This window comes from Hippoglossus hippoglossus, chromosome 8, assembly GCF_009819705.1.
Source record: "Hippoglossus hippoglossus isolate fHipHip1 chromosome 8, fHipHip1.pri, whole genome shotgun sequence".
NCBI classification, from domain to species: domain Eukaryota; kingdom Metazoa; phylum Chordata; class Actinopteri; order Pleuronectiformes; family Pleuronectidae; genus Hippoglossus; species Hippoglossus hippoglossus.
In genome coordinates, this window is record NC_047158.1 from 8,345,503 (window position 1) to 8,369,559 (window position 24,057).

The following is a 24,057-nucleotide window of genomic DNA, read 5'->3' on the forward strand; positions in this document are numbered from 1 at the left end:
AATTGTCAAAGGTAATAGTCAGGTCGTGGGTGGGAGAGCATTTCACTGGGAGGGAATTCATGCTGCTACCTGTGTTTCAGATGACATCCTTCTGTCAGGTTTTGTGGTAGTCTGACCTTTCTTTTTTGTGTTATCTTGCTCACAAACAAACAGACAAACACAAACACAAACACATACCAACCAACTGTCGTGGCAATTTCTACAATCCCACTCTTACGAGGAACGAGACACAATTCTCTTACAGTATTGTCACACTTTAATGCTCAGAGCATGGGGCATACGACAAAGGTTAGTTTGTAATATGCACACCGATGGGAAACAGTTCTTTGTCTTTATACATTTGGCTCATCCCTCCCACTCTGGTTGGGGTTGTTACAAAGTCAAAGGTCAGGATCTTCTGATGACATGAACACAACAATGCCTTAGTTAAAGCAATCAGGCCAAGATTAATTCAGTTGTACAGGATACAGCATGATCAAGGTTACATTGTATGAGATTCAATCATGATCAATCAAAGGGGAAATTATGATCATATTGTGGTCAAAATGTTACATTTCTCTGACACAACCAACCAACAAATGGACAGGGGTGAAAAGAATATTCAAAGCTGCAGACTGTGTGATACTGTACAGTACGGCCGTGTCTCATTGATATGTGTTCATCATGAAAACAAGAGCAGGCCCCTCTTGAGACACCCTCATGTTACTATAGCAGCAGGCGGATCTAAAACAGCCTCTGTGTGTGTGTGTGTGTTTGGATCTAGTGCACTGCATAGAATTTATGAGCCTATTCTTCACAATCACAGGTTTACAGCCCACAGGCACGAATAAGACTAAACCTTTGCATCGCCAGCGTCACTGGCATCACAAAGTTCAGCTGCAGCATTGATAAGTGAGAAGGCAAACAGGGATTTTGATAAACGGCAGTGCATTCGACAAACACACAATACGACCTTTGGCTGGGAGGGTAGATAAGTCCCCCACACCCCTTCCTCCGCTGCTTTCTCTTCCCTTGTTCATGTGTGTCGTCTGTTAGCCATGGTAATACAAAAAAAGAGGGATTTGAGTATAGTGGGTGGGTGGGTGGGGTGGGGGTGGGGGGGGGGGGGGTGGGGGGGGTGGGGGGGGGGGGGGGGGGTGGGGGGGGGGGGGGGGGGATAAGGGGGGGAGACTTTGGAGAGATAAGGAGAGACCTGCCCATGCAGCCTGCAATGGCCAAAGCAAAACAGAAAATGATTCTCCTGTAGGTGGAGTTAGGGCAGATCAGTGGAATGCTGAGCAAAGAGGGCACGGACGAGTGCAGAGACGTGTGAGGAGCGAGAGCAGAGCAGCACCGGCTGCAGTGAGAAGGACAGACAGAGGCGTGTTGGTTTTTGCAGAGCGAGCTGCTGTGGCCCACAGAGCAGTGACACCGAGAGGAAGTGTGATTATCCGCTGGGAAATGACTTTGTAAACAGTTTTGCTGCTGCTCGCCTCAGAGACCGGGCTGATCTCAGACAGACATGAACGGCGATGGCAGCAAACAGCGTTTTGTGTCAACCTTCAGGATGCAGATCAAGCCAGCACGTGCATCATCATCCTCATCATCATCATCCTCATCATCATCTGCAGCAGGGAGTGGGCCACGAACTGCTGGCACCAGGGCCTCGGACCAATGCACTGATAGAGGTGAGGGCTGCATGAGAGAGACAGAGAGACAGAAGGAGTGGAGATGAATAATGTGGGTTTGACATTTTCAGTGTTATTAAACAAACTGCTTGAATAGACACGTCTGAACATGGTGATGCTTCTTTGTAATCCTGTTTGTGCTGCCAAAAACAGAGCACTTTCCTATTTCCTTATGTAAAACCACTTGATTTGTGTGACTTTACACACTCCATATTTGTTGCTTTTAAATGTTAATATCCGGTGCTGGGTTTTCCCTGAGATAAAATGATTGTTTATTGTATTGGGGACCTTTCACTTCCATGTCAGCTCCCACTGAACACCACATTCCCAAATTTCTCAGCTTTTTGATTTACAATTTTATTGGATTTGTGGGTTTTGCTGTGAGAAAATGTCTGTGTTGCACTAAGCTCATAGTGCAACACAAGAAATATGATTTTTCTTTTGTTGTGACTTGGAAGAAGAAGACGTGCACTGATGCAGGTTAGAAACCAGCTACACTGACCATGGTGTGAATGGTCTGTATTTATATATACACAATATATATTTTCTACTCTTCCACTCAAAGTGCTTTACAGTACAATTTTGCCATTCACCCATTCATAGATTGCATCTATGTGCAGCATGTCCCGTCACACACAGCCTTCAGGGGCCATTTGGGGGTTCAGTATCTTGCCCCAAGGACTCGCAGAATGGGGGAGACATGGGATTAGTGGAGAAACGGCTCTATCAGCCCCAGCAGTATGGTGACATAAAAAAAAAGTGATTACGATTATTATTATTATTATTATTAATAAATTAGTTTCCCCTTTGATATATACTGACAGAAATGTGGAAAAAACCTGCATCAGTGCCTGAGGGTGATTAAAAACCCAGATTGTCTCCCAGTTTCTCTTGGTAACAGGGTGGCTTGTTGTTTACATAGAGCAGGTGAGGTCATTAGTTAGTCACACATGTGGGGGTTGTGTTGATAGAGTGAGATAACCGATCTTACTGAGCAGCTATTACCATCCGAGTTATATCGGCCAAAAGTAAAAAGGTGAAAGGGTCGTGAAGTGAGTGACATGTGAAAAGCCAGCTCGCTGTGATTTTGTGTGCAGAGGAGCAAAGTGTTTGACTCACCTGAAGAGCATTCAGTGTCCGTCCTCCAACATCAGGCTGCACAGTAAATAGTTCAGTGCTGTAAAGACTGAAGGTTGAAGGTTGATGGTTAAACACCCATCTCGTTAAAGCATAACTAGCATACTGCCCATGACGTAACATTACAACACACGATCACACGTAGTCCATTTATAAACACTGTTTGGATGTTAATGGTTCTGAACTACACCTGACAGGCGTCTGTGGTGGTGCGTGATAAAGTGCTTCTGATTTATGAAACTTTAGAGCCAAGCTTCAAGTATTCAGCGGCAGTCATGTGAAAATGAATTACTAAATTGAATATAATGCAAGATATAGTCCTGGAGGGAAAAAACATGCACGCAAAAAATGAAAAACAATGGCACTTAGTAGGGTCTCCTTATGAAGCCACATTTAAATTCACTTGATCTGGAACTGCAAGCAACTATCAAGCCCCTAAATTTTTATATGCAGATCCACGAATTATTCTCAGGGAAATCAAGGAAAAACACTATTGATCTCACAAGAACGGGAAAAAAAATGCATTCTTTACGTTTTGGTGTAAATCCAAAATGTAAAGAATCAGTTGTCGCTCTTCCGTGACCAATCATCAACTTCCTTCTACCAAGTTTCGTGTCTCGTCTTGTAGGTTTTCGCGTAATCCTGCTGAAAAACAGACAGGCAAAGCCACAAATGAAAACCAGACCTTTTAAAGGGGAACAGCAATTCTCTGGTGTCTCAGTAGCTCACCTGGTGGAGGGGGCACTGTCCAGACCACACTCACCTGGATTTGAACCCAGTCAAGCCCCCTTTGCTGCATGTCACCCCCGATCTGAATCAAAAAAGAAGAAAAAAAGAGGAGAAGAGACACAATCATCATGCTCTTGTATATGTATTTATTGTTATTAAGGTTCTACACTGATGTCAGTGTTGTTTTTCTCTGGGAAGTCGTGACCGGAATTCATGTGACATATTTAACAAGAGGGAAGAGGAAGAATAAAAGAACAGCTGAATTGTGGTTTGAACATTTCATAGACGAGCGGTTGGAACATCACACTTAGAAAATGCTTCTTTTCACTTCACTTCAGACTCAGTGTGACAACGTAGTAGTTCAGTGTGTGAATTAATGTCAACAACACAACAAAACTACGATAATAATATGACTATAATAAAGGTGGACATTTAAAGGGCTTTACTGATAACTACGGAACATTGTGGAGAAATTAGGGTTTAATAACTAGACTTATTAAATGCAGTTAAGTGAACTGAACCCCTCTGCTTGGGTTGCTGTGTGACTCTGAAGCTGACTCCCCACCTCCTCTTCTCCACGTTCAGGATCTCTCAACCTCTCGTGTGCCAAACATCTGGATCCACCCGTCTTCATAGAGCCTCTGGAGGACTGCTATGTGGACGAGGGAAGTGACATCACACTGCGCGGGGTCCTCACAGGAAGTCCGCCTATCAAAGTGTCATGGTTGCACAATGGTGAGTAGAGACAGCATGGGATGCCCACGGCTGCAGCTCGATGAAGCCTGAGGCCCAGATACTGTCTCTGAAAGTAAATACAGCAGAGTGGACACATTCCCATTTAGTGTGTTTGTTGAAGAACAGGATTTTTCACATACATATTAACAGGATGTAAATAGCATCTTTTGCCTCTTTTTCTGCACATTTCTTTTAGTTGCATGAGACACTTGTAGAGGGGGGGAGTGGGGGGGGGGGGGGGAGTCTTAACTGTGTTTCCTTTCTCAAATTCTTTCTTTTCAATTATTTTTGCATGTTACGGTAGTGGGGGAGAGTGTTTCTAGTTTGTTTGTTTGCTCCTATGGGCAGGTGAAGTGGCCCGTTTTGGGAAACCCTCTTTCAACGGCAGGGAGGTGAGTTTCGTGGTGACGGAGTGCCTGCCAGAGGATGCTGGAGCCTACACCTGCATGGCTGTGAACGGAGCAGGGAGGACGTCCTGCTGCGCTGCCGTGTGCGTCAGAGGTGAGGGAGAAGTTGAACCACAAGGAAATTCATGCACACTTTTGTCTTTCTCGCTGAATACAAATAAGAACTAACAAGTTTCAGTTTTGACGTAACTTCTCCTTTTCCTCTATCTCTTACAACCAATCCAGACTTCGAAACTATCTGCGGTATGCAGAAATGTGTTTCAAAGATCCCTACCTCTGCATCCAAGAGCATTCAGGAGAATGGAAGGTCACCGTCATCTCCTTTAGATGAGCTGCAGGTGTTCAGAGGATCTATTTGTACCTCTCCTCCAGTGTCTGACAAGCAGAGCACGGTTTCATCTCCGAGAGGTAATCAAATAATGACAAATTTCACATATAGGCCCAAAGTATTTGTGCATTTTTAGGTTGCTGCTTCCATCATGAGTTATACAGTCATGTTTTGAGGGCCGAAATACACAACTGCTCAAAGAAATTAAGGGAACACTTATATCATACATCAGATCTTGAAGAAAATCTTTACTGATGAATTTGTTGAGAACAAAATTATGTAACAATGGTCAATGGAAACCAAAATCATTAACCCATTGAGGGCTGGATTCAAATTCATACCGAAAATCTAAGAAAAAAACTGAAATCACAGGGTGATCCAACTTATAATGGGATAGAATGGGAAATAACTCATAATGTTACTCAGTACTGTGCATGGCCCCCGCGTGCCTGTATGCACACCTGACAACGTCTGGGCATGCTACTGATGAGTTGGTGGATGGTGTCCAGGGGGATCTCCTCCCAGACCTGGATCAGGGCATCAGTGAGCTCCTGCACAGTCTGTGGCGGTACTTGGCGGCGTCAGATGCACAGATACATAATGTCCCATAGGTGCTCAATTGGATTTAGGTCAGGGGAACGAGAGGGCCAGTCAATGGGATCAATGCCTTGGTCATGAAGGAACTGCCTACACATCTGGCCACATGAGGCCAGGCATTGTCCTGCACCAGGAGGAACCCGGGGCCCACTGCACCAGCGTAAGGTCTGGCAATCTCCTGGAGGATTTCATCCAACTGCCAACTGAGCTGCACGGTGCTGGGCTGTGAGCACAGATCCCACTAGAGGCCGTCGGGCCCTCATGACCCCCGCATGGCGACTGTTTCTGACAGTTAGGTCAGAAACATGCACACCTGTAGCCTGCTGGAGGTCATTTAGTAGGGCTCTGGCCGTGCTCCTCCTGTTCCTCATCGCACAAAGGAGCAGAAACCGGTCCTGCTGCTGGGTTGATGCCCTTCTACGGCCCTGTCCAGCTCTCCTTGTGTAACTGCCGGCCTCCTGGTATCTCCTCCATGCTCTTTAGACTGTGCCGGGAGACACAGCATACCTTCTTGCGACCGCACGTATGGATGTGGCTTCCTGGAGGAGCTGGACATACCTGTGCAACCTGATCGGGCTGCAGATACCGCCTCATGCTACCAGCAGTGACAAGGACACTAGCAGAACACAAAACTAAAGAAGAATCAGTCAGGGAGGATCAAGAGAGAGCAGCGGTCTGTGGCCAGCACATGCAAAACCACTCCCTTTTTGGAGGTTCTCTTTGTTTTGCTTCTCCATTGCACCTGTTGTCACTTTAATATGCACCAAAGCAGGTGAAACTGAATTATTATCACTTCTGCTTCTTTAATGGACAGATTGATATCCCTGAAATGTAACTGACTTTCTGTTATACTGTGACTATTAAGTGTTCCCTTAATTTGTTTCAGCAGTATATATATATATATATAAATATATAAATATCTTGAACTCTTTACCATTTTTCTCGCTTCTTCCGGATATCCATATATACAGTAAATGAGGGGAAACACATCATTCCCAGTCCTTGTGTGATTGGCTGTCAGACGAGATGTACACTTAACAGGAATAGAGCAGGATTTCCACTTCTGATACAGCCACAAAACACAAGTGAGAACCATGTAGGGAAGTGGACAGTAACGCAGTGTCTGAAAACTGATAGCCATAGACAGAACAGTGCCACACCTCTAAAAGTCTGCAATAAAACCTACCTGCTCCTCATCTGTTTTCTGCAGAAGTTATACCAAAGAAGAGAGCCAACTCCGGGAAAGGTGAGAAACACACACACTCATGCTTTTTCACCATCTCTGCCACTTGTCTATTCCAACACACTTTTTTTTCTACTTTGTCCACCGTCTGATCCGGCCTCTTCATAGAGTCCGTTTGTTTGTGTGTATCCTGTGGTTTTGCCCGGCAGCTACTTCTTTCTTGGCCTTTGGTCTTGTTATATAGTACTAGGGAACTTTACCCTAGAATTTATGCTGCAACAAAACAAGCAAATAATAAATTCCGGGTGTCTGTCCTTTTTGTGTCTGTAATTTTCTGTCCTATCAGTGGGTTGCCTCTGTTGAAATGTGTCTATTAGTGATGATTGTACTGGAATGGCTGTGAAAACTAATTTTCCCCAGTGGACAATAAAGTGGAAAGTCAGTCTGTTATTGACACAAGGATGTGCCATACTCTTGCAGCATGTTTAAGACATTGTTTTTCAATTAAATGAAAACGATGGCTGCACAATTGGCTGCGTGAATTGAATTTACTAAAGCTGCATCAGATTGTCCAGTCAAATTGACCATCCTGACGCGATTATATTTGAATACTGGCAGCGTCAGACATGATATCACTTCAGCTCATATATGGACTTCTTTCGTTGAATTCAAAAGCAGGATGGCATTACACAGCTACAGCATAGACTGCCGTGTACGGCTTAAAAATACATGTTCCGTTTGCTTTTCTTATGCATATTTGTTTAAGTAATTAGTTCTAAGTTTGTAAAACATATTAAGGAGATGGCATTTAGGTTGCCTCAGAGAACAGGTGACCTGGTGAAGCAGTGGTAAACACACATGATTGCACAGGGACTGGTTGAGCTTGTTGTGTAGGTCAACTGTGCTTTGTCTTTTGTTTCCACTTGAGACACTCGGTCCGCTGTGAGCTACAATAATAGCGGTCTCAGGGGAAGTGATACACTTTTACAGTACAGAGAGGAGCTTGGGATGGGGGGGGGGGGCACTTTATTCCACTCTACAAATGATTCTTTCAGTATTACAATTATGTATAAAGTTCATACATAGTTCACATAAATAGTAAAGTAGGAAACTTTAGGTGCAAACCTCCACCATCATCTTACACATGTTCTAGACTTCAACCAAGACTCTAAAATAAGCAGAAGGCTAATGGCACTGTGCCTCGTTAGGTGGTCAATCAATCATGAATGAAGACACTGCAACAAACAGGCAGACTTTCAATCAGAGCACTCACTATGTTTTGGCTTTGCAGGTGCAACACTGCGTTTTGAAAACCCCCCACTGCACCTCCAGGTGAATGCGGGACAGACCACCCGTCTGTTGTGTCTGTTCAGGGGCAGCCCCCCTCTGGTGTCCTGTTGGATCAGAAACAAAGAGCAGGTGATTTCCTTTTAAAAGCTACTTCACAAATATCCACTGTTTGTCATTCCAACTTTCTCTCCCCTGTTTTTTCAGTATTTAACTCTCCCCCCTTTCCTCACACATTGCAACCCTGCAGATAGTGGATGGTCCCGAGCTGTGGACAGAAAATACTGATCAGAGCAGCACACTGGTGATAGCAGAGACTAAGCCACAGCACACAGGTGGCTACACTATTGTAGTGAGGGACCGAAAGAGCTCAGCGGAACACATAATCACGCTTTCTGTGATAGGTAAGATGACGCACGCTGCACTTTGAACGCCCATGAGAAGTAGTAAAAAGACCTTTATATTCAACACCTCTCCCTCCCCAACCAGAGACGCCACAGCCTCCCGCCTCCTCGCCCCTGATCTCCCGTGTCTCTGCCACCAGCCTGGTGCTGTCCTGGTCGGGCCCCTGCTACGACGGTGGAAGCGTCATCCTGGGTTATGTGGTTGAGGTAAAGAAACGTGGACTTGCTGAGGCCGGGGACTGGAGCGAACTCACTGACCAGTGTAGGAGTACTTCATACAAAGTGTGTACTGGGCTGCACCCTGAAGAACAATACTGCTTCAGAGTGAGGGCCTACAACGCAGCGGGAGTAAGTGAGCCTGGACCAGTGTCAACTGCGATTAAGATGGAGCAGAAAGGTGAGTTATTAGCTAAATGCCACATTGGAAATTTTTTTTCAATCATACTAAGACATACATTACAGCTATTGTGTCTTGGTGCATGATTCAGCCAAACTGCGAGAAGAGGAGGCCCTTCAAGTGTACACCTGTGTCACTATCGACTCTTCCCACAAAGTCACGGACCACTACATTTTGCAGGAGAAACTGGGAATGTGAGTATCTGTCAAGTCAAGCTCCAATTTTCATGCCAAACGCCTCTTTGAATAAACAACAAAGCCTTTTTATCTGGAGTTATCTGGAATATGGTAACTCCTGCCAAGTGAGGCATGGGAATGATTAAAACAAAAGCATGTAGAGACAGGGTTCTGGTGAGCAAACAAAGGTATCAATGGTTGCAGTTAAAGTTAATATGAAATCGCACTTGATTGACTGACAAAGACGTGCTAGAGTTACAGATCTCAGATCAAATATTGTTTTCTTGCATTGTTAATAAGCCTTGATCTGCACTTCAGTAAAAAGTCACTGTGATGGGCTGACTTCACTGCATGACCACATTATTCAGGAATTTCGATGACGCAACATTCATGTTTCTGTTGAAAAAAAACCAAAAGAAGAGTAAACGCATGTCTTCATCAGGGGAAAGTTTGGCCTGGTGTTCAAGGTAACCCACAAAGAGACAGGACGAGTGTGCGCTGGGAAGTTTTACAAAGGGCGACGCGCCAAGGAGAGGGAGGCTGCTCGTAAAGAGATCGAGTTGATGAACTACCTCCACCACCCCAAACTGGTTCAGTGCCTGGCCGCCTACGATCACAAGCCTGAGATGGTCATGGTCATGGAGCTGTGAGTATCAAGACGCAATCCTGACACGGTTTAAATGTGCAGGATATATCTATTGGCTGAAACGGAAAATAAAATTCTTGAATTTGTTTTCATTTGCCTGAGTGTTTTTGTTGGATTAGAACAAGCCCTTTGGATGCTCATCCATGTTGTTCATGTTGCACTGCCAGGTTTCTACTGTAGCCCAAACCAAGACACTGGCTCTACATGGGGCCTCATGTGTTTTTAATTCATAGTTTCTCCGTCACGCCTAGAAAGAGAGGGGTGACTGGAGGGGTATTCAATTGGTTGCAATTTTCAACCTTACCACTAGATGCCACTTAAAGCTACACACTGGTTCTTTAAAAGGTCCAGTGTGTAAGATTTAGGTGAAAGGGATCTATTGGCAGAAATCGAATATAAAATAATCCTAGTGATGTTTTGACTCGTTTTCTTTACTCTAGAATGGGCCCTTTATATTTAAATAATATATCAAGGAATATATCAGGAACGGGTCCTGTCTACAGAGACCACCATGTTTTTTTACAGTTGTCAAAACAGGACAAACTAAACACCTTATGAGCTTTTAAGACAACTGAAGGCTGCCACAGGTTCTCTTTTATGTTTGAAAGGGGTGAGGTTAGGCGTATTCAGCTGCAACATGCAACTTCACCACTAAATTCTACACACTTAAACCTTTAAGTCCTTAAAGCAACTGCAAATTCTGGGTTAAAGAAAAATAAAATAACAGTTTGCTGTCACCGTGTTTTGTCTGTGTGCAGTATCGCAGGCGGGGAACTGTTTGAACGTATTGTTGACGACAGCTTTGAACACACGGAGCCAGCCAGTGTACACTACGTGCAGCAGATCCTGGAGGGGATTGCGTATATGCATGAGCAAAACATCATCCACCTGGACCTGAAACCTGAGAACATTGTGTGCGTTGACACCATCGGTACCTCCATAAAGATTATTGACTTCGGATTGGCCGGCAGGCTTGGTATGTGAAATGAAATGAAATTTCTGAAAGTAAAGTCTCATGTTTGTCTAAGTATGTTATGTATGTTTCAATATCAAATCATTGTGTTCAACAGATCCAAACACGCCTCTGAAGGTACTGCATGGGACTGCAGAGTTTGTGGCACCGGAAGTGATAAACTATGAGCCTGTGTGTTTAGCCACGGACATGTGGAGCATTGGGGTCATCTGCTACATATTGTAAGTCACTGTCACTCCAATATCTACATTAAATTAATAGTTGGACATTTTGTGAGTCATGCTTTGTGGTGAGAGTGAGATGGAAAGATCATGTCTGTGCAAGAAATATAACGCAGAAGGGAGAGGCCTGTTAGCTTAGCACAAAGACTGGAGACAGGGGGAAACTGCTAGCCTGACAGGTAACAAACAAAATGTATCTACCAGAACCTCTAAAGCTTGTGGAGTCTCTCTAGGCCGGTACCGAAGCCCGAGAACAATCTTCAAGCAACTACAACCCAAATTTCATAGTGTTGTTTTCTGCAAAATGCTCTAAAACCCACGTTGGATAATCTATTCAGCATGATCCAGCAGACAAAGTTTGCGGTGGAGAAAGCGCCAGCCAGACACACAGCTCCAAATGATTGATAATGTTGCCAAGATTGACGGCACACTTTGTTAGATAGCATATTAATCATTGTGATGCAAAAGTATTGGCCAGTGGATTATTGGGCTGAGCCAGGATTACGGTTTCTCCCCGTCTTAGTCACCAGTGGCAGTTACTACTGCGAACTTTTCAACCAATGGGAAAAAAAATTACGTAATCAAGCTTTCCAAAGCTTACAGTACCAATTTGTGTCATGCACAGCCAGCATATTGTCATACATGAACTTGTGAGAACAGAAATGAGTCAAATCCACTTCATTTAGCCAACAGGCCCTGAGACGTTTAAAACTCCCAAAAATGACTTGAATAGATTCGATTTTTGGACTGTGTTGGTGCTAATAGTCATGATGGATTTACATTTTGAATTTTACACTTTTACTGCCACCTAGTGGGTTATAGGTTGTAACAGCCATAATGACGCTGGAGCCTCAATGCCTTTCTCCGGTTTTCAGACTGAGTGGTGAGTCTCCGTTCCAAGGAGACAGCGATACAGAGACCCTGGCCTCGGTCACAGCTGCCCAGTGGGAATTTGATGAGGAGAGCTTTGAGGAAATAACGGACGAGGCCCAAAATTTCATCAGTTCCCTGCTCAACAAGGACACCAGGTACATTTATAAACTTACAGCTAATGAACAGCTGCCACTTACCCAGTTAAAATCTTCACTTAACCAGCAATAACCCTCTGTGTTTCTCAGGCGGAGGATGTCCTGTGCAGAGGCCCTGGCCCACCCTTGGATGGCAGCATTCGACTCCGGAGATTGTGCCAACACCAAGTCTCTGTCCAAGGAGAAGATGAAGAGGTTTCTGGCCAGGCAGAAGTGGAAGGTAACTCCTCTCATTACTTTACTTACATGGGAGTGTTTTGAGTTTGATGTGTTGGCTCGGCTTTCACAATCTTTGTCTCATAGAAAGCAGGTAAGGCCATGCTTGCCCTGAAGAGAATGGCTTTACTATCCAAAGGCGAAACCAGCCCTGTATCTCCAACCAGCCCCGGGGGAAGTAAGAGACACATTTTATTATCTCACCGTTTACAGTACTATTTTAGTTTCCTGTTCTAACCTGGATATATAAGCGGTCAAAGTGTTTCAACCCCTCTTCTACCCTCTTTTTTCCCCCAAGACGCACCCCTGAGCCCAGAAGCAGAGCATGCCCTGCTCTCTCTGGAGCAGAAGATGCAGGGTCCACCACACTTCACCCAGTGCCTGGAGGACCAGACAGTGGCTCCGGGATCCAGTGCCTGTCTGTCGTGCCACCTCACAGGTATACACTGACGTCTTACCCTCAAGAGCTCCAAAAGTACCCTGCGTTCTTCATGACATTGCAATAGGGATAGGGCACACAACCTTGTGAAGCTTTTTAAGAGATACGAAGAGTCGTGGCATCTAAGACAACAAAGTGACATCTGTTAGTTTGAAGAAATTTGCAGCTATTAACTCTATGCAAAAAAAAATATTTGCATCTAATAAATTTGAATTTGTACATATGACTGTTGGCAGAGGTATGCCACTAATTTTCTAAATCAACCTCTTCTCCATCAAACCCATGATGTTCTTTCATGTACTTGTGTAGTTTGTAGGGATGGCGTGAAAACGTTCAATCTGTCAGACTCTTTGTAGTGTTTCAGTGACATGCGACTGGACATCAGTCATGTGGAAATGGCAATTTGTTAAAAGCAGTTTCCAACCAGTTTTCTTTGCAAAAGTGAGAGGAGCATTGGTGCCTCTGTCCAACTTTCCACCACTATATCACGAGGCACTTCGTTCACCACGCAGGGACTTTGCTTGACTCCCAAAAGACTTTGAAAGTGTGGTGGGGCCATAAACAGAATGAGGTGCGAACAACCACCTGTGCAATTGCACCCCAGGGGCTACTGTCTCAAGGTCCTTTGGACACAGATAAAATGCACAGACACAGGCAGAGACACGTTTTGTCAGTTACAAAGATTTTATTCAATCCAGAATAGTAAATGGGTTGGCCTATTTTATTACATTACAAAAAACTTGAAAACTACAATGATTAAAAATGGAAGGGGACCTAACCAGGAGTGCCTCTCCTCCCACCAATGTGGCACTCAGCTGCACTGAAAACAAAAATACATAGATTACAAAAAAATATAATTGTCAAATTAACAAAATCTAACAAGCTAAACAATGAGGCAAAACACACCAATAATAACATAACAGCAGCAGGGGAGTCCAACACAAGAAAAACATCAGGACTATCCAGGCTGATGGTGCGGTGTTAAAACACATTGATAATGTGACCACCACTCCACACCATCTCTGTCAGGCCTTAACACATGTCACTCATGGCTGAAATGGAGGCGGTAAACTCAGAGATTATACAACAGAACCTGAATTAAACAGGGTCAATGTGTCACTTTAGCTACATACCTGTGTCACCAACACCACCAGCTACAACCAAGGCAGGACAAGAAGCAGGAAGGAAGAACTAAGGGGCCAGCAGGTTCCTCATGTAGCCTGATTGAGGGCTTGGCTGAAGGGAGGAGTCAAGACTGGGGCTGCATTCAAAACTCCTACTAGACACCCTGTTCACCCACAATGAGGGGACTTCCCCACCACAACAAGTATTGAATGAGTAAAATTATGTGACAATAGAAATCTGTCACACTCCTTGCATAAACCATTATTAGGCATTCCATTCTGACAGCTTTGAAATGAACATTCAAATCTTGCACGTAACTTGCAATTAGTTTTTATAACCTTTTGACTGGAATGTGAATTTTGGCACTCTGCCTCTGGCCCCCTGTCCTCACTCATCCCATCTATGTTGGCAGGATACCCCGACCCGGAGGTGGTGTGGCTGTGTGGAGAGGAGCCCGTAGAGGAGTCCCCCGCAGTGCAGATAGAGTATGACGAAGATGGCCACTGTACCCTGGCGCTTGCCAAAGTTGAGGCCGCGGACGCCAATGTTTACACCTGCAGAGCCACCAATGAGCATGGGGAGACATGCTGCTCAGCCAACCTCACTGTTCGAGAGTAGATTCATTACACCAGTGTCGACTTGCTGTACAAGACAGATATATAAAGATGATTTTAATGTTCTTGAGTGCCTTGAACACTTGTATTGTACATTCTTGCTTTAATATAAACTGGGACCACACTGTTAATCCTGTACTTTATCTGGGAATATATAATCCATGTATAACTTAGTATGTGAACAGATGAATATTGTTACAAAGCCACACATATATAAAATGTTATTTTACATTTGAGCATTACACTTCAATAATATATTGTTTCATCTGTGAATCATTTTGAGATTTCCTTTCAAAACTACCAACTGACCTGAATATGAATAAACTGGGATTCTTACCTTTTAAAAAGAATGCAGGCCTGAAATGATGCTGTTTGAATCACACAGGGAAGATCTGACTTGTGATTTCTTATACGATTTGTACCTTTTTTGAGATAAAATAAGAAACAAATTGCTATAGTCTGCAAGAAAAGCATGCTCTATTTGAGAGCTCCTACAGTAATACACATACAGTACATCAATACTCAATATCTTTATCTGCTTAGATAATATTTTCATTTATCTAAAGCTGTTTGATAATTTTTTATAGTCATTAAAATATCATTTCCATTTTCTGGGCATTACTCTAAACAATGTCTGTGCTTTGTGAAAGTGCACCTGTTCATATATGTAGAAGTAATTGAAGCCATTAAGATTGAATTTGCAGACTTTCTACATGAAAACAAATAAGAAACCGCTTTGAAAACAGATGTATTTTCAGTGCTGGACTGTCGGTGACTCAGCCTCAAATAATCCATTGACTGTTTCAACACCAACAGAACTGATTCTTGTACATCTCGTTTATTCAGATTCCAGGTATGAGGAGTGCTTCTGCTCCTGACCTCATTTTTACCTGCGTGTTGGCAAAACCGCACAGAAAGGGGAATTGTTTTCATCCATAACAAATAGCTCAGCAACACATGGACACATTACTTATGTAACTATTGTTAAAATGAAGGTATCGCAGATATAGGAGTATAGACACGACCTAAACCTGTTTAGATTGGAAAATAATTCATATAAAGATCCTTATAAGTATGAAACAGTACATCAAAAAAAAGGTACAATGACACTTGGACAGATAACCAAAGAGCTTTTTAATACTGACAGAAAAATGACTGAACAAGAAAAAGCTCTTAACCCTTTTAGATGTTTCAGCACTGAGCAGGAATCAGGTGACTGTACATTATCACACAATTTAACAAAGAAAACATTTGTGTTCAAAATGATCATTTGTAACAATTCATTTTTTCGCCTCGCTGTAAAATAAATATTCAAATGCATATAAGAAAGTTAATAAGTTAACTTGTGGCTTATAAATAAATAGTTTTAAGTATATTTCTTGAGCATGTCAGCTCAAGAGAGAGATATGAGTGAGTGAAAAAAGAAGATCCAGTCTCCTGTGTAAGACAAGTGTTGGAAGTAGGTGAGTGCAGCAGGCTGGCAGGGGTTTGGTTAAAGGTCCATGTGGATGTGGATGGAGGGGGAGGTCAAAGCGGGTTTGCTCATGTCGACCGCCTCCTCTGTGACGCCTCCTGCTGGTTCCTATAAAGCGATGCCGCCCGGCGCTCAAAGGCTCCGACCATCTGCTTCGCCACCTCGTCAAGGAACACGCTGGCCAGCTGAGAGTGCAGAAGGGACTTGAACTCAAACGACAACTACAGACAAAACAGGAGGGGGGAGGAATATTAGGCAGGATGCAACGGAGCCTGAAACACAGCTTGACTCATTATAAATGTATTGAAAATTCTTTATAGATTATAGGCCCACACATGTCAGTTCTGTGGTTGCTTTCATAAAAAAACAAATACATATTTCAGAAACATAAAATTTGCAGATCACCAAAATTAAAAACCCCAAGACTTTGCCATTATTCAAACGTTCACTATAATTATTCCTCCTGAGTCCTGTATTTGGCATTTTTACTGTAACCTAACCACTTCCTGGCTGAGCCTGAGGTTACATGAGCCAACATTAAGGTTAAACTCCTGTCAGCAGCTCTTTAATACGGTTCCATAACCTGACAGCTAATTCAGGCCTCCGGGGACATCAGCATGCTATTCACGGCTAACTTTACAGCATAATGAAATGTTACACAACACTTCCAGCACAGAGGCGGAGGCTTTTAATTGGTCTCTCTTTACGCATGCAATCTTATCCTTCAATGTTTTTTTTATTTTTATTATCAGCTGGTTTGTTCATTTCATGGATTCACTGTCACTTCTGTGTTATTCCCGTCATTGTTACCATGATAATATTTTCATTGCATATTAAAAAAGTTCATTTTATCTTGTACACTTACATAGAAATCCACTTTGCAGGAGTCTGGTAGGTCTTTGGTTCCGGGGGCAAACCTCCATATTGTTTCAAGATGGCTGAAGAGGGACCCATCAGTGCACACAGCCTGTTTCAAAACAAACATGCCTTTATTGTCAGTGATCGCTAAAAAAGGAACATTAGATACACTGTATGGTTGAAGGGACTTTGCAAAAGAAACAAGCAACAGTGTTGAGAAAAAGACAAAGTATGTGTAATGGTGGTTTTTCTGGATCTACCAAGGAAAAGACTTACTCGGACTTGGTGGTTTGGGACGACCGTGACCTCAGAGGTGTAGCGATCCACGATGGGGGGGAAACCGATTTCGAGCTCCGCCCGGACACCTCCGCTTCGTCCCTTCATGACCCGAGACTTCTTGCACCAGGGAACAAAGTACTGGTACTGATCCACTCTGGCCACCACGTTGAACATCTGCTCTGGAGTATACCTGAGCACACAGTCACATGAGGACAATAAGGTGATGCTGCCATTTGAATATGGAATTTTGAGTTCAATTCTTTAAGTAGTTTTCCATTTCGAATTAATGCTCAGGTTTATGTAATGCTTTTTTCATGTGACATTAATATATAACAATTATTTTCATAGTACAGTGAAAAATACCATTTACAATTTCTGTAAGCCCAAGGTGATGCCTTCAGATTTCTTAGTTAAAAGTCCAAAACCTAAAATAGTCAAATTAGGACTGTTTCTTTAGAGTTACTGGCATCTTATTCCAGATTTCAGGGCACTCACGCTAATGTCCGGCACTCGGTGTACTCCATCCTGCTGGTGCTGATAGGAAGAGCCAGATTGATGAAGCTGCGGCTGGGTATGCTGATGGAGGTGGCGTGGGAGAGGGGCAGGGTGGTCCTCCTCGCTGCCAGGGCCCCACAGGAGCCCAAGTGTCTGAGGGGGAAAAAAGGATGTATGCATGTAATGAATCAAGCTCATGTTTTCGTCTGCGTTCGTCTGTCTGTCTGATATTTAGCAGGATTATTCAAAGACTTCTGATTATAACAAAACTTAGTGGAAGGATGTGGTATGGGTCAGGGAAGGATGTAGATCCATATCAGTGGCGGATTCAGACTTAACACAAGATTTTTGCAACACTGACAAAAAATTATATGTATGTATGTATGTATGTACATATATATATGTATATATACACATACACACACACACACACACACACACACACACACACACACACACGCACACGACTTGCTTTTAGGGTTTTTGTTTGAATTAGTTAGGATTAGGCATTTAGTTGTATTGGTTAAGGTTAGGGTAAGGGGCTAGGGAATGCATTATGCCAATGAGTGTCCTCACTAGAAGTATAGGACTGCGCGTGTGTGTGTGTGTGTGTGTGTGTGTGTGTGTGTGTGTGTGTGTGTGTGTGTGTGTGTAACATTACATAGCCTATAATGACCCTACCCTTTTGAATAATAAAACAACTAAACAATATTCAGATCTAAATCATACCCTGGGCTACAGTTTAATAACTAATACACTTTAATCCAGACAAGCCCACTTCAGCTCCACCCACCTGTGGGGAAGTCTCGTTGTGACTCACCTGAAGTTTGCTCTTCTCGTGTTTCCTCGCACGGCTTTAGCAGAATGGGCTTCGCACAGCTCCAGCAGCGGCTTCCACAGCAGAGCAGTGGTTTTGTTGGTCATGGTGAAGTTTTAAACTCAGATCTAATGGAGCTTCTCTGCAGAGACGCCGGTGTTTGTTTGTGTGTGTGTGTGTAGCAGCAGGAGCAGCAGGAGCAGCGTCACTCAGCCCGGCTTCATTCACACTGACGTGTCACTCCGCCCACACCTGGCAGGTCGGGACAGTGACGTAACAGGAGGCGCTGCTCTGGCCAATCAGAGGGACAGGTCGATACGTTTAAAAGTCTAGAGGTGATTTGTCAATCAGATTTATGGTGAAATGGAAGTTTGTGATTTATAAACCGATTAAATGTGTCACTCTCACCACCCAAGAATCTAAATCATGTCAGAAAACATTTGATTTGGAATAAAGATGAGCTATCTTACATTCTGATATTCATATATAAATTAGGGCTGGATGATACCAGCAAATATTGTATCAAGATAAACATTTTCATTATTAGTTGAGATCAATAATTATCATAATTAATGTCACATTATCATTTCTTTTAGGTTTAAAGACAGATTTTTGCTCCTGAGTGTGTTTTTTCTCGACATGACAAACATTTTACAAATCTGAGGTAGATCAATTTTGGATAAGCAGTATATGGATATATACTGTTGTATTTCTATTGATGACTTTTTTTTGGGGGAATAATTATATTTCCCAGCCCTTAATGCTATATATTCCTCCCTTTCTTTTTTTCTCCTTTTTACTAATATGTCCAGTTGTCTTATTAACACTTATATATAACCTGCATCTGTGAATTTGTATGCTATATATGTTTATTTCTCTGTACATCACCCCACAATTACTTTTACATTTAAGTTATGCATTTTGTATTTGAATTGTGTGAAATAAACTAAACTCAACTAAATGAACAAAAGGAGGGGATGCAGGTTTGTTCCCTTATTTTCAGCGTAGGTGGCACAAGCCAAAGTCTGAATGGGAGTATGTGTGTGAGTCAGTGAGCAATGAGTCCAACGAAAGCATGCTGTGCACGTGATGAACCTGGACTTTTGTGCTACACTGGAATAAAGGCCATCACTGGCGTAATGTCCAATTCAGAGCAGTAATATAATGATCAGCAGACATCAGCACTTTGATACATAGACTAAATTAAAATGTTTAAATGATCATATGAAAAACGTTTTACAACAGCCTTTACCTAACCCTCATTATACTGATCTACATAATATCACAGGCTCTAAGAGGCTGACACCTCTAAGTGCTGCTGGATTACGTGGCAGAGCTAGTGCTGGATCCATTTCAGGATCTTCTGACTGGAATTAGGAAACTTGATCAGGGTTAAGAACCTCTGTCAATCCTATCAAAGATTGGCCCCGGAAATGTGACTCGTCGACGCACAGACAAGACAGCCTGTCTCAGGGCTGGAAAGAGAACCCACTCAAGGGCTTAACAACCCCAGACAGAGCCAGAAGTTACACAGGAAATGATGCTGTTCCAGCTGGCGACGCTTGGCGTTCTTTTCCCCCTTTAATCATTGAACTTTATACAGTTAAGTGACTCAAAATACCAACTGAGGCTGGTTAACGTCCTCTGTACAACTTACTTTTAGCACTTCAGATCAGCCCATAGATTTCTTACGGCCTCTTTCTGATTTCTATTGAAGAATAAAGCTGAAATTAATTCTCTAAGTCAGACTATTTGTATCGGATTATTTTTGGTTTGTTTGTTTATGCATACTTGTTTTTGCAGGCTATAAACTAAATTCACACCACGCTGACGGCATGAAGTCGTTCAACAATCAGTGTCCTTCATGACTGTGGAAAGTTTCCATGAACCTGTTTTTATCATTTTATTCTTTGTTTTCTCAGAATAGCAAACCAAAAATGTAATGAGACTCTTCGAGTGTTTTCTCTTTCACAATGTGTCCAGAAACTCCCAAGTGAAAATACGCCTAGCTGTGTGTGTGTGTGTGTGTGTGTGTGTGTGTGTGTGTGTGTGTGTGTGTGTGTGTGTGTGTGTGTGTGTGTGTGTGTGTGTGTGTGTGCGTGTGTGTGTGTGTGCGTGCGTGCGTGCGTGCGTGTGTGTGTGAGTGAGTGAATAAGAACACTTCCTCATGTCTGGAGGGTTGTTGTATCATAACACAAAATCCTTATCAAGTATTACTTCACCAACCACAGAAAATTGTCTATGTTTGTATTTTTTTGTGATAAGAAATGTGAATACGGATAAGGGACACACGAAAATAGAAGCATGGAATCCAGCGCTTGTGTGAACTCTTTCCACAGAACACAGAATACAGAATTTACTGCCCTTTCCAGTTGAGCGACACGAGTGAGTAAGAGAGCATCAACTTTATTCCAGGAAACATAATGAAAACAGCAAAATCTCTACCTCTGTATCTAAAGTAAAGGGAGGCGGAGTCTGCATATGAAGCAGAGGCCTGCATGTGCTAGAGTGGAAGTTAGTTCTCCTCGGCTGAGAAAATGATTTTGCTCATAGCACGGATGCACTGCGAGCCGTCTGGTTCTGTGATCTTCAGTTGGGTAAGAGGTGGAACGACGCCGCTGGTGAAGTATCTGAACGCAGGGCTGGGGGACTGGATGGCTTCTAGAAATACCTTGGAGAGAAAAACCAACACATCACATATGTCAAGCTGCTCTCATAGTGACACATAGGCTATATATACATCATATGAATTTCCTTATCCTCTCAGGCAAGTGGCAATACAATGCAAACTGCCTTCATTAAAAAAGTTTGTGAGCATTCACAGACAGTATTTGCAGAAAAATGTATTTATATAATGTACATATATCATCTTATTGATTAGTAAAATGTATAAAATAGCATGAAAAAGCAATTCAGTGGGGAAAAAAAGTAAAATTACTGAATCATTGTACCACAGCCCTGTGAGACAGAGGTAGATGGTTCGACTTGATTTGATTTAGAAGTGTTGCTTCAAGTATCTCATGTGGAAAAATGTTAATACCACAATAAATGACCAGTCTTTAAACTCCCACATTAGTTAAACATGCAGTCATGATGTGCTCTGAATGTACAACGCACCTTTACAATGTCCTCTGTGTCCTGTGCTGCGTTTTGGAAAACAGAGTCGCAGTGCTGCAGGTATTTTTCATACAGGCCGAGTGTGTGGGTATCGATCTGTTGGAGAGATGAATCCCCAAGCTCCGCCTTCTGCAGGTTGACCAGGAAGTCCGTGTTGACTGGACCGCACTCAATGAGACTCACGCTGCAGGACGAAGCATCGGGTCAATAGTTTCTCCTGATCGATTGTTTGCTAATAAACTTTTCACAGCCATTAGTCTCTAAACACAGGAAGCGAATGACTCACTGGATATTGAAGTGTTGCAGGAGAACAGCCAAACTCTCACATGCTCCCTCTATTGCAAATTTACTGGCACAGTACAGCTCATTAAACGGGAGACCTATCGAGATGATCAAGTACCAAGACAGGTTATTTTGGCAATTTCATGCATGGCGGCAAGTCTTGACATGATTTGCTAACGTGGCCTTCATCCAATCATTACAGAAACTGCACGTGTGGAACTTAGCTGAAGATTCAGTGACTCCTTAACTCACCGTGAAGCCCTCCGGTGCTCCCAGTTACCAGAATGCGGCCTTGACCTTGCGCCTTCATCTCCGGTAGGAAGGCCTGGATGGTCTGGATGGTTCCCAAGAGGTTGACGTCAAGAATCTGCCTCATCGAGTCCAAGGACTGCAGCTCCAGAGGCCCCATCAGACCCACACCAGCATTGCACACTGTAAGCAGCGAGGACAAGCTCATTGGCACACAAAAATGTCAAATCCTGATCAGAACAGACGGTCACGAGGCCATACCCAGAATGTCCACCCGCTTCTCCACAACCCGGTCCCTCGCATCCAGAATGGACTGACGCTCCGTCACGTCCATTTGGAGGATGTCCAACGTGTCCTGGTGCAGGCCTTTCACGCTCTCTAAGAGGCGCTCCTTCTTAGCCAGGTTCCTCATCGTGGCATAGACTAAACAGAAAGCAGCACTCAGTGACACATAAAAAGAAACGCACACATCGGACTAAATCAGCTTTACAAATACAGGCTTTACAAATAGAATAGTAAATTGACTGTATTTATATAGCAGTTTTCTAGTCATATTGACCAGTCAAAGCACTTTACAATACAAATTACATTCCCACAGCACTTCCATACACAGCGTTTTCAATTTGTTTTATTTATCACATATCATTCCCACGTTGCTGGCACAGCCGTCAGGAGCTGTTTACCACCAACTTTCTAGTAAGCGAACAACCAGCTTTATACAAACTGTCGAGACATTTATTTAGTCAAGTAGCACATACACTTACTCAGCTATTCATGCAGCAACCACTAATATTAATAGTGGTTAATAAAATCCAGCAGATACAAGACGTGAGCTTCAGTTAATGTTCACGTCTAACTTCAGAGAGGTCACAGTGGGTTCCACTCATGTTAGATGAGAACAGAAATCTCTCTGATCCATGAATCCACTGAGCCAATATGCCTTGTGTCAGCATGTCAAGGCTGCGGAGGCTGTGTTTTCTTTGCACACCATGGGCCCCTTTAAAGCTAATTCCTCATTGTCTGAATGCCACAGCCTGAATTAGTATTGTTGCCTCCCTCCATGGCCACACTCATCTTCTAATGGCTTCCTCCAGCTTTATAATGCACCATGTCACAAAGCAAAAGTACATCTCAAACCCTAGCCCCGTTGTTACCTTTGAACTTTTTGTCGGGGTCAGAGGCCAGCCGAACTGCCAGGCTGAGTCCGATCCCCGAGGAGCAGCCCGTGATCAGCACCACCCTCTTGTCCATGGAGCCCGGCTCGCCAACGTCCTCCTGCTTCAATAGAGAGCGGCTGAGCCAAGTGAGGTCGACACTTTTGAGAGGAGTCAGTCAGCAGGATGGAGGCATGTGAAAACTCTGATTGTCAGTGTTGTCAGTCCATCACAAGGCCAGTTACTCCTAAACATCATTCTGTTATCAGCCACCTGCAGTCCTCCCGTTTTATCTCACGTCCTTGTTCATGTAGTTTGATTTTTCTAGTCAGACGTGGGAAACATTCCCTTCTTTTTCTGTGACGGCTCTGAGACTTCTCCTCCTGAGAATGGGGATAAAGCTGAGAAAAGCCAGGTACATGATGCGCTCTACCTGTTTGTGCTTTGAATTGCACCACGGACATGAGCAGCAGGTGGCAGCAAAACGTCAGAATATCACTCCTGCACTATATGTGTCAACAGAATGAGGCTGACAACAAAAGTGTGGATTTTGAAGGATCAAGGAGGGAAATCGTCATTTAGCTAAAAAAATATTTCAGATTTTTAATACTTGCACCTTTTTCCCATAATTGATGTTGAGTCAATTGTGGCCATTCAGCTATGGTAGTTTTAAAAAGCACACACAACAGTCAGTAGGCCATCCAGCCGTGCCTCTTCCAGCTCTTGGAATGTGTGACAAAATAATCTCAATCATCAATTTTTCTGCTTCTGAAAAACTTTCAACTGAAAGTCACAGTCTTTATGGGCTGGTGAAAAAGCTGAATAATTTCTCACACATACTGTTCCTGAGGTTAAGAATGAGTAACTATGATATGTTTCAATGTCACAATGATCATTTTGTCATTTGTGATCACATGGTTTTAGGATTTGGACATTTCAAGCATTAGACACCATTACAAACCTGCAAATCAAATATGGTTAATGTGAGCTAAGAGGAAACATATCTGGTCTAGAACTGTCTTT

At 43.2% G+C, this 24,057-nt stretch overlaps 3 protein-coding genes across 5 annotated transcripts; 1 reads left to right on the top strand and 2 right to left on the bottom strand.

Annotated features, from left to right (window-relative positions):
- The first annotated feature begins 1,245 nt into the window (after window positions 1-1,245).
- Window positions 1,246-14,432, top strand: mylk5 (myosin, light chain kinase 5). 3 transcript variants are annotated; one of them, XM_034593666.1, is made up of 17 exons: window positions 1,246-1,670; window positions 4,122-4,268; window positions 4,617-4,769; window positions 4,901-5,083; window positions 6,811-6,846; window positions 8,075-8,202; window positions 8,321-8,474; window positions 8,560-8,871; window positions 8,963-9,065; window positions 9,490-9,693; window positions 10,452-10,669; window positions 10,764-10,887; window positions 11,763-11,915; window positions 12,006-12,135; window positions 12,219-12,309; window positions 12,430-12,570; window positions 14,108-14,432. In XM_034593666.1, the coding sequence occupies exons 1-17, from the start codon at window positions 1,502-1,504 to the stop codon at window positions 14,311-14,313; spliced, it is 2,652 nt and encodes an 883-aa protein (XP_034449557.1). In that variant the 5' UTR covers window positions 1,246-1,501; the 3' UTR covers window positions 14,314-14,432. The 3 variants fall into 3 exon arrangements, with proteins under 3 accessions (XP_034449557.1, XP_034449556.1, XP_034449558.1); XM_034593665.1 differs by having other exon boundaries at window positions 1,246-1,667; window positions 4,119-4,268; XM_034593667.1 differs by lacking the exon at window positions 1,246-1,670 and having other exon boundaries at window positions 4,147-4,268; window positions 4,613-4,769.
- Window positions 14,433-15,494: 1,062 nt separating this feature from the next.
- si:ch73-141c7.1 (coenzyme Q-binding protein COQ10 homolog, mitochondrial) lies at window positions 15,495-18,480 on the bottom strand. The gene is made up of 5 exons (XM_034593668.1): window positions 18,236-18,480; window positions 17,416-17,568; window positions 16,918-17,110; window positions 16,649-16,750; window positions 15,495-16,004 (listed from the first exon to the last, which is right to left on the bottom strand). Exons 1-5 carry the CDS (start codon window positions 18,337-18,339, stop codon window positions 15,852-15,854), a joined length of 705 nt encoding a protein of 234 aa, XP_034449559.1. The 5' UTR covers window positions 18,340-18,480; the 3' UTR covers window positions 15,495-15,851.
- A 2,118-nt stretch (window positions 18,481-20,598) lies between these two features.
- hsd17b1 (hydroxysteroid (17-beta) dehydrogenase 1) lies at window positions 20,599-23,587 on the bottom strand. The gene is made up of 6 exons (XM_034593204.1): window positions 23,035-23,587; window positions 22,142-22,303; window positions 21,884-22,063; window positions 21,636-21,729; window positions 21,350-21,533; window positions 20,599-20,903 (listed from the first exon to the last, which is right to left on the bottom strand). Exons 1-6 carry the CDS (start codon window positions 23,129-23,131, stop codon window positions 20,748-20,750), a joined length of 873 nt encoding a protein of 290 aa, XP_034449095.1. The 5' UTR covers window positions 23,132-23,587; the 3' UTR covers window positions 20,599-20,747.
- Between the last annotated feature and the right edge of the window lie 470 nt (window positions 23,588-24,057).